Source organism: Ammodytes marinus, assembly GCF_949987685.1.
Source record: "Ammodytes marinus genome assembly, chromosome: 2".
NCBI classification, from domain to species: Eukaryota; Metazoa; Chordata; class Actinopteri; order Uranoscopiformes; family Ammodytidae; genus Ammodytes; species Ammodytes marinus.
In genome coordinates, this window is record NC_137231.1 from 15,609,959 (window position 1) to 15,625,063 (window position 15,105).

A 15,105-nucleotide genomic window follows, 5' to 3' on the forward strand; every position below is an offset into this window, starting at 1 on the left:
TTCAGGATGATAACTCAATGCCCTCAATGAACTTGATTGTGCCAGTGCATGCCAGAGATATGTCTCCTTCCTCAAGGCACACACCAGGATAAAGATGGGTCTTCCAAATTGCTTAAGCATTATGACATTTATTAAGAGGATAAGGTCCTGACTCCTGACCTTATTTATACCTTTTCTTAAATCACCATTTCTTCATGTAGTTGCTTTTTGTGAACATCATAGCACTTGTAAACCCCCTGGCCTTGTAAGCATCCAAGACGGGGATTAAGTAAAGTCCTGAGGATAAAAATGCCTGAAAATAGGATCTCTGCTAATTCCATCCTAGTGAAAGGTCTGCGGAAAGAGCCTCCCACAGCACAGTGTGTATCCTCATGTGCAAGCCTGTTCCCTGTGGGTGGAGAATATGCACATGCAATTAAGACTCCTCCAGAGGGACTGTGGCCTTTGACCTGGACCGCTCGCGAGTGGTGACCTTTAGGAATGTCATGCGGACCAAGGATCAGTAAATGTGAATTGGTGTCTAAGTTCTTGATGCTGGTATAAGACTAACGAGGGGAGAGTGGAGAATGCTGTTTTTTTCTCTGCAGTTGTTGTTCCTAGACTAATCCCTGTATAGATATGTGAATGATCCCGGTGACACAAAGCTGCATGGAAATGCTGGAGAGCCCTGGAGAATGTTTCCAGAAATTGCATCATCCTCTAATTCAGTGATTCTTAGTTGTGCTTGGTGACATGTTGTAGATATAAAGTAAACACATTACCACTCAATAAGAAAATGCGAGAGCAGTGTCAGCCTGCCTCCTCTCACACATCCTGGGCCCGCATGCAGCTTGCTCAATAGGGCGCACAATATGGTTATTGTGTCCTCAGCACAGTCACACACACATACTGATTGACTTTTGTTGGTCTTTGTTCTTTGGACAGACAGACACTTGTTTTATCAGGAAAAAATAACAGAGTGATTCAAAGATTCTTACTGAGTAAGCTGGCCCGATGTCAGCCTGTATGCCACACACACACACGCACAGACACACACACACACACGCACACGCACACGCACACGCACACACACACACACACACACACACACACACACACACACACACCATTCACCTTTGGCCTATTGTAATAGCTGCTCATGGCCTTGCACTCTCGCTACTCAGCTCCAGATGTTATTGACACACCCCCAGGAGTCTTACTGAGAGAGATTTACACAGACACACAGGCAGACACAAACACATACAGATGCTCGTAAAAACACACACACACAAGCACACACACACAGACAGATAACACACTCAATGTTCAATAGCTCAATAAAGCTAAAGGCAATGTTTCTCTCTGCAGGTCACTTCTTAAAGTCACCCAGTTGGGCTTCGAATACACACACATGAATCAGGTTTATGTAAGAAGCTTATCATGTCAAATAGCATATGGGTATCAGTTTGGACTCTACACTAGTGGAATATATAATGGCTAGGAATATGAGTAGCATAAGTAGCAAAGAAAAATACCATTGCTTTTCTGATCATACAGACATACAGTATACTGATATTTACTGAAATCTAACCATCTCTGAACAATCACTCTGCACTTTAGTTTGTTCAGCAGTGGAGTTGTCTCCCAGTGGTCTCATGGAAACACATGTTGAGTGTTTGAGTTGCTTTGGAGACCTGCAGGTTGACTGACTGAAGGGTGCGGTTGGACAGGTTTTCACCTGCAACATGTCAAAAACCCTGTAGCTGTGAACCATACTGCCTGCCTTTATTTCACATTCAGTAGCCATCCAACTATGAGGCAACTTGTGAAGGATGGTTATTGTGCTACTGAGGGCCTTGTTCTCATACACCGAAACAAGGGTAGAAAGGCAGATAAAAATAAATAAGTCCAACAAGATAATTCAATGTTCTTCGGATGCGCTGTAGAGATGCTTTGGACTGCAGGGAAGGTTTATGATTTATACAAAGTATGTGCAGTAAACCATCTGGCTATGCATGTGTGTTTGTGTGTGTCCCCTGTGCATAATGAAAGACTGAACACATGGTGTACCCAGCTGTCCACATGCAACGTTTTGGATGAGCCCTGTACTCTTGGGGCATACAGAAATCAAACAAGTAGTTGTGTCCAGAAATGTATTTTTGTCTGTCTTTCTGTCACCCATATGTCTTAGAAGTTGACCATGGTGTGTTTCTGTATGTCCACAGGGCAATATTTGCATATGATGGAATCACCAACAAGCTCAAACTGGCTGACTCAGGAGGTAAGACTGACTGTATGATGATGTGGTATGTTTGTAAGAATGCACATTTTGGAATTGCCTAAGCCCAAAGAATACATCTTGTCAGCTTTCTTCACATGCTTTTAGAGCACGTTGTAAATCTCTTACAGCATTTGTTCTATTGTCAAAATCTCCATCAGTCTCATTTTCCCTTTTCTCCGTCCAACTTCTCCCTATCTCTGTCTCTTATCCAACAGCGGGTGGGGTGGCTGAGCTAGCTGGGAAGTTTCACATCTCCAAGCCTCAATACGGACTGTGCAAAGTGGGAAGTGTGGAGACGGGAGGCCCTCGGATTGCCATGATCAGCTGGGTAGGTGGCAGACAGGCTTAATGGGGCTTTGGCTCATGTAAGCCCAAACCTCTCAAATTACGGAAACATACTTGTGCTTTTTTGCACTTACAAATGACAATAGCATGCACAGAGGCAAGCACTCGCAGACTGGCATTCATTAAGATACAGAAAAGTCATTTAGCAGTTCCAAGAAAATGAGCTTAACATCTTAAGAGGTCACATACAGAAACAAGAACTATTCACTTCATGACCTGTAAAATGCTCTGGAGAAAATCCTAAACCAGCCACTTGTACTTGGCTCAGTACCATCGTATGGTCCTGTTTTGACACGGACTTATTTGGCATCAGACATGTGGGAAAATGCTGTGAGAATGTGTTATTACGTCACTCTAGCACAAACGTGTATGAATCACAGGGCAAGCAGAACATGTGAATTAGTCAAATCCTCATTGATAATGTCTGACATTTGTCAGTTATTGGGACACTAACAATGACTCAGAACCCTTTTTCTTAAGGAGTTGTTATAAACAGGCAGAATGCCACTGCCTCTGACTGCTTGAAAATCCACCTTTTTCAAAACAGAAATAAAAAGCTCATATACGATCATAGTAAGCCGTATACATATATATATATATGATTAACTATCCAATGAAGTTGCTGGGAGGTTTACAATGTATTGGTCTGCACTTATGGAAGCAGCGTACAAGTCACATGTTTTTATAGTTTCACAATAGAAAAGAAAACAGACATTATTTGAATATTAAGTTCGTAAAAATAATATACAAGATGATGACAGGCTGTTAATTGTGCTTTATATGAGTTTTTGAGCTTTCATGTTTTCAGGGAGTCTTCTATCCAAACGGTCAGTCCTATGAAACACAGATTTGTCTCAACAACACAGCAATGTGAATCCTATTGTTCATCTGCCTCTCTTCCTCCTCTTTGCTTAGCCCCCCTCCCAGAGAGGTATGATATGAATGTAAGTGTCCACATCCTGTGTTTGTCCGCAGGTCGGCCAAAATGTTGACGACTACAGGAAGACAGAGTGTGCCAGCCACATTCCAGCCATCAAGAGCTTCTTCAAGGTAATGCAGTAGATCAAGATGAACTGACTTGTGCGGATATGCACACATCATCCTGTAATTGGGAGGGTTTGTTTGGTTTCCCCGCTAAACTGTGTATTAAATATCTCATCATTCAAGCTGTGACGTCTGTCTCATACACTGAGGAAGCTTCGGAGCAGTAGTATACTAAATGAAAACATTATTAACATATACCGCGTACTCTGTCTGCTATAAAGGAAAAAAAAGCATTTGTTTTTATCCCTGAGCTCTAGAATTTGTACTCGCAAACGCTATATTTACACACAGTAGTTTACTTTGTATTGTTTTGAGAGTTTCCTGTCCTCAGCCAACTTCCTGTGCTGTTGCAGTGTTGGTCCTATATGTTAGAATGATTTGTCTGCCAGGGGAAGACAGCTGGGTTTGGTGTGGAAAGCTGCATTGTTTGTGTAGAAACCAGAAGTCACCTCGCAAACTCAAATGATAATAGAAGAGACATGAGGTACTGTAGATGGAATAGAGAATAGACAACTTCTATATATGTTGTATGATTCAGGTAATGCAGTATACTCTATATGACAAAGCCATCACAATGTTAGCTGCAGCTACTCTTTATCTGTGACCCTGGAACTGTGTTTATTTAGCATTTCAATCCATCGAGGAGGAGTTCAGCTGACCCCACGTTTCACTAGTTTCCATATAAAGGCATCACTAAGGCAACTGCAAAAGCATCTGTGGAATGTTTGTTGTTGTTTTCTTCTCTTTTTTTTACACAGTCAATGTTGATTCTGAGATTTTGTGAGCCACTCTCTGAAGACCCCTAACCCATCTGCTGTGTGTGTGTGTGTGTGTGTGTGTGTGTGTGTGTGTGTGTGTGTGTGTGTGTGTGTGTGTGTGTGTGTGAGCGAGAGAGAGAGAGAGAGAGAGAGAGAGAGAGAGAGAGAGAGAGAGAGAGAGAGAGACAGTGACAATTTGACAGGGACAGGGACGGGGGAAAAAAAGAGGAAGCGTTGATTTAAACTGTAGGAATTATTAATAGTAACTTTCCATTACTCAGGAGTTTACACTAAAAGAGAACATAGCTTATCAGCTGGACATCGTAGCCAAGCACATGGACTGCATTTGCAGAACTATCTTTATCAAAGAATGCGGATGTGATATCGTACTATCCCAGCCACAGTTTCTTCTAACTTATCCAGCAGCTGTGAAGTTTTCTCACCCTCTGTTAAAGCCACATAATCCTCTTGAATCACCTTTCCCATCACATGAACAAACAAGATCTTGCTTCATATGCTGGGAAATAATGATTAAACATCATGGGAAGCTTGCATGTGTCTTGGTCACCATTTTGGTTTGGTGCCCGATCAATTATTTAAAGCTGATGATTACTCACACTAGTTTATTTTATTGTTTGTGTCAACCTTTAAGATCCCAGCAAATGTAGGATTTCACAGCCACCTATAGTGACGATTGGCAGTCATTTTTTAATTATGTTTGTATTCATCGAGAACATAGAAATATTCTGTGTTTAAGGATACTTTTGCCACACATCCCAAACAAAGTCAAAGACATGTGTGAATACTCTGCAGCCTGTTTTAAGTTTGTGTCTCAGGGAGAACACATCAAAAATAGGGGACATATAGGCGAGTTGTTGATATTACCTAGAACACCCAGATGTGTTGTTGCCATTTAGTAGAAAATAAACAGATGCTGCTGAAGCCTTAAACAATCCTTATTCTCAGGTCATTTCTGACTTGACTTTGTGAAGACAGGAAACTAGTGAGATAACCATAAACACATTGACGAATTGATGATTTTGAGACTTAGAGAGAGTTGGCTTTTCATTGCATTGGATACAGTATGTTAGAATTTCCCTTGGCACTTCGTTGGCTATATTTCTTTCTCTCTTTCCTACCCTTCCTTTTTTTCACTTTGCCTCTGTCTTACTGGCTTGCTGTGCTGCATGTCCCAGCTGGCAGTGAGAGGGTTGTGTCAAGGCGAGTTAGCAGCAGCAGATTTGGATATGTGTCATATACTGTACTCCAGTGTAGCCTCGTGTTATGAAAACTAAAATATAAATGAGTTGCAGATGTGTCTATTGTTGTTTTTTTCACAAAAATCAAAGCAGGATAAAGTTCCGAAGGGGCATTAGATGTTGATACTGTGAACAATACACTGGAAGAGATGATACGTTAGATATGAGAGCAACAACTTTTGGGTTGAATTCATTCTAACTTTCAATTTCATAAAATGCATCATTTATCATTTCAAACATATTATAGGTTTAACAAGGACAAGTGTCTTTTAAGGCGGAGCAAGATAATTGGACCAAACGAACCAGACTTTTATTGCAAATAAGGAATACAAGCAACATGTTTGGGTCAAGGCAGCAAACCCCCCCCCCCCCAAGTCAAATCTGTCATCTTGCCCTGACACAGGCTTGAAATTACAGGCTTTAGTTTCGTGTCAATCAACAACACCGTTCTCTATTGCTCCTTCTGTCTCTCAGTCTTTCAACTGAAGAAGCTCCCGTTAAACATGTAAATGGCACAAAAAACGTCTTATGCCATAATGTATTTATCTCATTTTACTGTTCATGAATCAATTAACATTGTTTCTTCTCCTCTTTTTTAAATTTGTATTATTTTATACATTTAAGGGAAAGAAAATACTTTAATAACAGTAATACATTAGCTTTAAAAAAACAAAATAAATTCAGGATTCTACGTGCAAAATAATAACTTTTATCATAAGTGACCCATCACTCAACTTGGGGCACTTGAGTATCCACACATCCACCCTCTGCCTCACAGTCGGAACAACTCAACTCCGGAGCATGAGAGAGAGAGAGAGTGAGAGAGAGAGAGACTATGTATGAACCAGTTTGGTTCCAGAGTAGACAGTTTGTGCAAGAGTTGAGCACTGTTATTTTGAGCTGGTAACTCTCAACCTGTCACATCACCTTGGAGTGCTTATTTTCGTTTTCCCAAACCGAGTTTTCAAGTTCTCATTGTCGAGGTCATCAATGCCACATATTCCGAAAAAGACATCCCACTTCATGATGCCATTATATTGAGATTTTTTTTTCATGAAAATTTCCAGGGCATGGATAGGGGTGATTATGACATACTTGTATTTGCCAAACACAACGACTTACTATTAAGCGATTTTATGAACTGAAATAAAAAAAATAAAGTGCTAAAGCGTTCCTATTGCCAGCAAACCACTTTATTGGGTTGAGACAGGGTGAATCAAAGTGGGAAAGGAACAATAACAGGTAGTGAGAGACTGATCAGGGCATACTCACACTAGGCCATCTGTACCGTGCCCTAGTATGTTCCCCCCTAAAGTCTAGTTTGTTTGACCATAGTTTCATATTCAAGCACAGAAATAAAGGCCTGTTTTTACATATGAAAGTGATAATATAAGAATGGTGTGGAATGTCTCGTTCTGGCAATGTCATCTTATGAAAAGAGTTATGGTATGATGATCTGAATGCAAACTGTTCCGTTGTCTGTTTTATGTGAGCCTTGTCAGTCTGATAAAATCACCTGCACACAGCTGTCTGAAAGGTCAATTTATACCTTTGCCCTGCTTGTCTATAAAGTACCATGCAGTTCTGTGAGCACATTCATTTTGAGTGATACCTTTGCTAACCCTGGCGTCTTTCTCTACCTCCTGCACTTAATGAATTCACCAGGCTAGGTTGCAGGATCGGTGTCAGTAATGGACACACATAGTTATTTACTTTTTGCATTTGAACTTTGCAGAACTAAAAAGTGCACTATGCTATTGAGAGCTTTTGGCTGTAGATTATGGTTCTGTGCATTTCCATGATTTAACCAGCATCCCTGGCAGCGCTGTGGCCTGCTTTTCCGGTCTGTGTGTGTGTGTGTGTGCGCAGTTGGCAGTGACAGCAAGAGTGATATGGATCATACACTGCACTGACATGTATTAGTAGTGCAGGGCACATTGAATGCTGTGTTCAGTGTCAGTGTCAGTGTTGTCACTCAGATGAAGCTGTGGTTTCCTGTCGCAGGCCGACAGACCTGGCCCTCCGTCAACACGCATGGACTTTCTCTCCATGGATACTATACTGAGGTTTTGGCCACATACAAATGCTGGTGCAGCATACTTGCACAAGCATGATAGGAAGGTCTAGAAACAGAAGCAAGGGAGCACTATGTTTTGGTCTGATGTTTTTACATGTTGACTTGATTTCCCGGTATTGATCAACTGTTGCATGTCAAGTGAGGTCTTTTTCCCTTTCTACCTTTGCTTAAACAAATGCTCTTGCAACCTCATTTTCTCACTTTCTCTATCTCCCCTATTTTTCACCCCTCCCCACCATCTACAGTACAACCTTCCAAACCAATGCATTCCTGTCCTCACACTCAAGCCAGGGAGTATTTTTGTTCTCTCACAATCCTTACAACTGAAGCAGTTGCACAACTGTTTGGCTTCAAGTTTGCATAACTCCGAGTCAGACCAAGACAAAAACCACCAAAGGGGACTGTGTGTACTTGCATATGGATTTCTAGCCCTTGTGTGTGTGTGTGTGTGTGTGTGTGTGTGTGTGTGTGTGTGTGTGTGTGTGTGTGTGTGTGTGTGTGTGTATGTGTGTACGTGTGTATGTGTATGTCTCTTCAGTACAGCATGTTAAGGGTGGATTAAATTCACATCTGTCTTACTTTATTTGCCTCTGTCTCTTTTCCATTCCCTGCCCCTGCAATGTTTCAGGAAGCACATGCGTTCATTAGTGCGGAGAAGGTGGAGGATGTGACCGAGGAGAATATAAGAGCAGAGCTCAGCAAGTCCCAGGCTCAGGCCCCTACACAGTGGGTGAGGAGGAGCTCCAGGTCTGCAGACAAGGAGGACTTAGTGGTGAGGCTCCTGCAATACCACACGTGTCCATCAGATGGCGACAGACACTTTCTTATACACATTAAGACACAGTTTTGCACGTCCCCCTTAGTGACTTTAGTGTTACCTCTTCTTTCAGTATGTTTATTCAAAAATGCTCATGTAAATAATGAAATGATGCAGTTTTAAAAATGTTAAAAAGTTTAGTTGTTGCAATGATACAATATCAGTGACATAACAATGCTTTTGAATGCATTGTTGTAACTCTATATTCACCATTTCTTTGTTTTTTTCCCCTAGGGTACAAATTACAGAAAAACAAATGCTGCAATGGAGATGAGACGTATAAACAGAGACTCCTTCTGGGCACGTGCAGAGGTATGCCAAAGTAGTCTTCTCTTTATTTGGAAACATTTTGATGGGCTAAATTGCAGTTCCCCTGGATGTTCCCAAATAACATATGAAAGGCTGATGAAAAGGGATATATTTTTTTTCATTAGAAAGTAAAATGAAAATACATTCTCCCATTGTTCCCTGTTGTGCGTGCCAGCGTGAAGAGGAAATGAGGAAGGAGGAGGAGAGGAGACGGGCAGCGGAGGACAGACGCCGCATGGAAAAGGAAAGAGTTTTAAAGGAACGGAGGGATGCAGAAGAGAGAGACAGAAAGATGGACGAGAAGCTACAGATGATCGAGGAGCAGAGGTTGGAACAATGTTTGCTTTCTGCCAATAGTGCCCTCCAGTGGCTGTGGTGTGAAGTGAATAGATTTAGGAAACAAAGATCTTAAATTTTGGATTCAAGTTCCACAGTGAATACATTGTATTTTGGATAATGATTTTTTTTTTTTACTTTGAACTTTTTTTCCTTCTGTCTCGCAGAAGAAAACAGGCAGAGCAAGAACAAGAGATGCGCAGGAAGGATAAATTAAAATGGGTAACTAAACAATGTTTATATTGCTAGAATTTCAAATTGTTTGCATGTTAAATATACCTTGGGCCAATGTGGCCCACTGTGTTATGGGCTAGTCTAGTGGCAAACATGGACACCTGCTTCTGGCTTTGGAGTTTGGTGAGACTGGCCCGAAACTCACTGACCCCCTGTGTGAGAACTGGATTAGCCTTGAGCTGCTTGACGTCTGATTCTGTAACTGTAATTGTTTCTGAAGGCATTATGACTGATCCACGTGAGGGCCACTGCTGTCTGTCACACAATCAGCTGATGTGCAAGAGACTAATGTTTTCACATCAACACAGACAACAGGACTGATTAAATATCAAGGATCATTCATTTTATAATGCCAACTAAATGAACCTGTCATCGGATCAGATGTTTGCTATACATATAAAGTGCTTGATATAGCAAGAGGTGATAGACTTCCAGACATTTTGACATGCTCTTATACAGTATGCTGAATGGTTGTGGCTGCTTTCGTGATTCAAACTTATTTAAAGTACTTCAAGTTTTTTGTTTTTTGTTATTCATAATAAAGGTAATTATTAATAAGGGCTGAACGTCAAAACACTCAGGTTTCCCACGTATCAAGTGTTGTGTGTATTTTAAATGGAAGAGATTAAACAGTTATGTGTGTGTGCATATGTAACTACATTGGCTGCTGTGTTTATGCACTGACAGCAGAAGCAGCAGCTGGAGCATGAGGAATTTATGAGGGCTCGTCTTAGAAGGAGTGAGTCCATTGAGATGGCAGCAGTAAGTGATTCCTTGAATATGGTAAACCTTAACAGATAACATTGCTTGACATTGCTTTGAAATTATAGCCTGGCAGAGAACTGAATGGGCCTCACATTTATCATGGAAATGCTGGAATTTTTTATGAAACCTTCAAATCGTATGTGTTTATTTGAACTATTTGAATGTGTTGCTTATTCTGTTTGTGGCTTGGCCTGCAGGAAGCAGCAGCATTAGTGTCCCAACGCACCATGAATCCTAGGGAGTTCTTCAGGCAGCTGTCCTCATCATCCTCACAGAGTGCCACCAGCCCTGGATCCTCCCGCACTGGTAGGCTATATGAACTGTGTGCAAGCTTGAACAGAATGTATTCACTTTCGAGGTGCTCATTGAAATCCAAGGATCGGCCGCGGATTGCATTGTTTGCAGTTTGCAAGTTTTTACAGATTCTCTAAATTAATGTATACATTTCTGTTTCTGAACTACTCACAAACTTTTTTCTTTTTTTTTCTCTTTCAGGCAAGCCATTGAGACGATACCAGCGCAGCCTGACAGACACGGCGTGCCTCTTCCAGAAGGCAGAAGAGAGCACGTCCTCATCCCCTCGCAGTCCCCCCCTGGGTTCACCCTTCTCCTCCCGGGCTCTTACGTCCCCCTTCTTCCGTGCCACGTCCCCGCCCACCAGCCCTCTCTTCCGCCCCGTCACCTCTCCACAGAGAACCCATAGAGCTCCCATGTCACCACCCACGTCCCCTCTTCGACCCGCCCCTCCGGTGTCAGCGCTGCCGAGCGTGCCGCAAACGACAAGCGACCAGTTTCAGGCCGTCGTTGAGCCTGAGACGGAACCTTCCGCGCCTCCGGCCTCTCCCAGTCTATTGGCTTCCTTGACCCACAGTCTAGAGAAGAACCTCCCTCCCCAGTCACATCCAGAGGCCCGGCCCGGCTCTCCACCAAACACCCCCACTGAGCCAGAGCACTTCAGCTTTGAGCCGGTTCTAGCTCCACAGGCTCCAACAGCTCCACTGCCAGAGAGACCAAAGACAAACACAGGTATGGGAGGAGCATGACACTATCTCATCACATAGAGAATATTGCCATCGTAATTTTTATATATGTTTTTTGTTGTAAAAATACATTTCAAAAAACAATAAGGGTGATATTAATCAGATTTTTTTCATGTGGTTTTGCCCAAGACATTCATCATTTGACCTTGTTAAGACATTTTATTACAGGCCGAAGTGACTTAGAAGCTTTTGCCAAAATCTACTCCACATACTCCCAACTGTGCAAAGCATGGCCAGGGCCTATACATCAGTGGCCCTGTTATATAGAAAAATGACAGTCCATTCATGATTAAATATTCCTCAAGTAACCACACGCACTCTTTCTTAGTCACGCCGGCGTAACTGTAATGTGCACCCAGAGCGACCTGGCTTTCCTTTAATGTTCTGTTTTTTGAAACCCACAGCCGTACACAGCCTTAAGGGGAACTTTTGACTCAATGAAAACCTTATCGAAATGCAGTAGTTTTGTTTTTAACGATATAATTTTTTTCCAACCAGCAGACCTCAGAGCAGCCTCAGACATCGCCTACAAAGTACAGGCTGTGCTGGTGGAGGAGGATGAAGAGGAAGAAGAGGAAGAGTTGGAGGAGGGCGAGAAACACGAGCCTGAGGCAGAACCACGGCCTTGTGCTGCTGCCACAGAACAGGTCCAGACTGAGAGGGGAGAGGAAGAGATAGAGGAAAAGAAAGAGATAGAGGAAGAGGAAAAGAAGGAGGAAAAGGAAGAAGAGGAACAGGTTTTAAAACAGGAAGCTGCTTCACTGGAGGAGCCAGTGGCGGTAGTGCAGGAGGAAGTGGAGGCAAATGAAGATGGAGAGGAGAATGTCCAATCAGAAGACAGCCGGGCCCCTGCTGAGGAAGAGGAAGAGTCAGCAGTCATGGGTAGCCCTCTTTCATTTTTGTAACCTGTTATTTTGACTTATTTCATAAGGGGAATTATTACACTGTGACATACTGTATACTTGATCTTTTAATGATGTATAGCAGCTCTCCAAAAGTTAAACTGGCACGTGATTATATTGCACACCATGATTTTACAACCGAGTCGTTATTTCAGATGTCGAACCAATTTGTCAAGACATAAAGCACGAGACTGTCGTCCTGTCAACCAATGGGATCACAAATGGAGATCACACACAGGAACAGAATGGCATAGGTTTGGCAGTCAATCTTTTTTAAACGATATTATAGAATGTTGATTGATTTAGTGATTGTTCATATTTACATTATTTCTTTTTGATGTATGCTTTTTAATATTGGTTCTCCCACAGAGCGATCTCTGAGTCCATCGGACACAGAATTCAGCTCGGAGCTGGCCGTCTGCTACAATCATCATGGCACGTCAGAGGAGGATGACGTTGAGGATAAGGAACAAGAGATCTCAGAAAATGGACAAGAGGTACTGTATCTACTAGTTGTAGCTCTTGAACAGTGTCTTGCATAAAGCTGTTAAATATTTTGGTGAGTCCAAGGTTCATCAAGTCATAATTTATTTTTATTTTCCGTCAAAAATTCCCACAGAAAGACTAAAACCGACAGTGTAAGTCTGTCTCTCAATACACATTCAGCATACTAGATAGTGTTGACAGTATACTAGATAGTATTGACAGTATACTAGATAGTCTTGACAGTATAGTAAACTGTGTGTTTGGGTTTTGAAATAATCAACAATTCTCATGAACATAGAAATGAAAAAAAACTTGTTTCCATAGGGTAAAGGTGTTTTTATTATTGATTAGTTTTCGATAAAAAAAGAGGTCTATGTCACAGAGGGGTATGATATGTCAGACAATGCTTGTTAGTAACATCAATTTATTATTATTAAAGTTTAATTGGAACGAGTATTTTTATGATAACAGCCTCACTCAGACTGCATTTTCCTCTTCTTTTGCTTCAGGTGTTAGCGGAGCGACACATGTGCGTCCGGGCTCTGTATGACTACCAAGCAGGTAAGCTGCCATTTAGAGGGTAATCGCCGCGCCATCATGTGCACATATAAAGTGCCTCCACTTAAAGTGATTACACAGTGATTAGTGGGTTTTCACCATGTTATCTTGCGGTTCCCTACAGAGGACGAATCCGAGATCTCCTTTGAACCCGGTGACATCATCAGGGACGTGGAAACGGTGGACAAAGCCTGGTGGAGGGGCTGCAGCAAAGACGGTCGTCAAGGCTTGTTCCCCGCCAATTATGTGGAGACCATATAGGGCAGTCCAGAAACACACTAGCACTCACACACACACACAAACACATAGAAAACACACATACACACTCAGGGACACTGTCTCGCCTCACCGTTTTTTTTTTATATTTTTACCTTAATCCTTCCACTGAAACATTTAACTATCTATTCTGTTGGAAGGATGAAGAAAAAAAATGTGACTCCCTATTTTGATTTTTTTTTTTTAAGTATTCTCACAAGTATTCAAAAAAAATGACCCAGCCTTATTTTCTTGGATACAATTGCAGAGACCTTTTTCATGGACCAAAATAACTTACATCCTTTTGAGGTACAGCAGAGATGTTGGTGGGAGGGATCAGATCACAGTGATAAATGATCACAAACTTGCTTTTCCTTTAAGACACACAAACAACATTTTTATGGTGTGTAGTCATCCTTTTTCTGCTCCATACATATAACAACCACTCCACTCTGCTCACTGTTGTCTTTGTGTGCTACATTGTTAAAATAACAATACATATGTGCTGCTCTTGACTGGTAGCCTATATATAATCAAGATACATGTAACAGACATCATCTTATTATCATTTTCCTGTATTTCCTGTTTTTTTTTCTTCCTAGCACTGTATTTGTTACTGACAGTCTCACAGCACATTGTAATTATCCAAACAGAACAGCAGCATAACACACACTTAACAAGCAGAGGAGAAAGGTACTGAATTGACACCGGTATTCCTCACACTTTAAGATGGAATGCATTTTGTTAATCTGGTGATGTCCTACCATACACATTTTGTGATTATATCTTATCTTAATTTTTTCATAGATTTGAAGCATTATGTCAACACATAGATGATGTGGGGAAAAATCATTCCAATTTTAATCTCATGTAATATCTTAATACTCTACACTGTATATAAGAATGTATAAAAACATCAAAGATCTTCTGTTTTTTTCTATACTTGGCTTGTATGTTGGATGCCTGTTTGATGGAATGTGTGTTCTTTGTATTTACTCCAAAATATAGCATCTACAATTTCAAACAGCTTCAAAATGTGTGTCTTCTGCTTTCTTTCTTGAGTTTTTTTTTCATTTTTTTCAGTTATTAGAAGCATGTCTGATAAAATGTAATGTTAATAGGCACACTGTTGTTTCTTGCCGTTGATTTGTAGAATTTTCGTCAGTGAACTTCATTTCAGTTATGCAATATTTTTAATTATTCATCGCTTCAAAACTGTATTGGGTAGAAGAAAAAGTTTTATATTGTAGTCCCTAGTTTGTACCAATAGGTGGAGACATTGCTTTTTCCAATGTGTCAGTGACAACATCACAAGGTCTAACTTAAATTAACAGATTCCTCAGGAAAAAAGGATAAATATGTTGACAAGCAGAGAGGAGGCTCATTGTTACACACATTTTATAAGCGGGAAAATCCAGACACTTCCAAAGCTAAAAATGGCTAATGCTGCTACAGCTCAAACAGGATTTCCCCCTAGGCCTAGGCTAATAATAATTGATTGACTGTGACATTAATATTTCTTAACCACACACCTTTAATATTTATGGGGAGGCTAGGTTACGCTCTTGCAGTGCCAGTTCAATAACAGTGTTTGGCAGATGCGCCTCTGTTCTGAAATAGAGAGGTAATGTTTGACATGGGTCTCATCCTGCCTGAACTG

At 41.3% G+C, this 15,105-nt stretch overlaps 1 protein-coding gene across 2 annotated transcripts in view; it reads left to right on the top strand.

Annotated features, from left to right (window-relative positions):
- The window catches only part of LOC307263184 (uncharacterized protein), a 30,662-nt gene extending 16,182 nt beyond the window's left edge, over nt 1–14,480 (top strand). The window contains exons 2-16 of one of the 2 annotated variants that reach the window (XM_080044261.1): nt 2,205–2,260; nt 2,476–2,588; nt 3,581–3,655; nt 8,372–8,515; nt 8,795–8,872; nt 9,045–9,196; nt 9,373–9,427; nt 10,127–10,201; nt 10,402–10,510; nt 10,700–11,230; nt 11,743–12,126; nt 12,302–12,400; nt 12,516–12,643; nt 13,142–13,193; nt 13,315–14,480. In XM_080044261.1, the coding sequence (XP_079900387.1) occupies nt 2,205–2,260; nt 2,476–2,588; nt 3,581–3,655; nt 8,372–8,515; nt 8,795–8,872; nt 9,045–9,196; nt 9,373–9,427; nt 10,127–10,201; nt 10,402–10,510; nt 10,700–11,230; nt 11,743–12,126; nt 12,302–12,400; nt 12,516–12,643; nt 13,142–13,193; nt 13,315–13,451 (2,188 nt within the window). In that variant the 3' untranslated portion in view covers nt 13,452–14,480. The remainder of the gene's footprint in view (nt 1–2,204; nt 2,261–2,475; nt 2,589–3,580; nt 3,656–8,371; nt 8,516–8,794; nt 8,873–9,044; nt 9,197–9,372; nt 9,428–10,126; nt 10,202–10,401; nt 10,511–10,699; nt 11,231–11,742; nt 12,127–12,301; nt 12,401–12,515; nt 12,644–13,141; nt 13,194–13,314) is intronic. The other variant, XM_080044262.1, reaches the window with a different exon arrangement.
- The last annotated feature ends 625 nt before the right edge of the window (nt 14,481–15,105 follow it).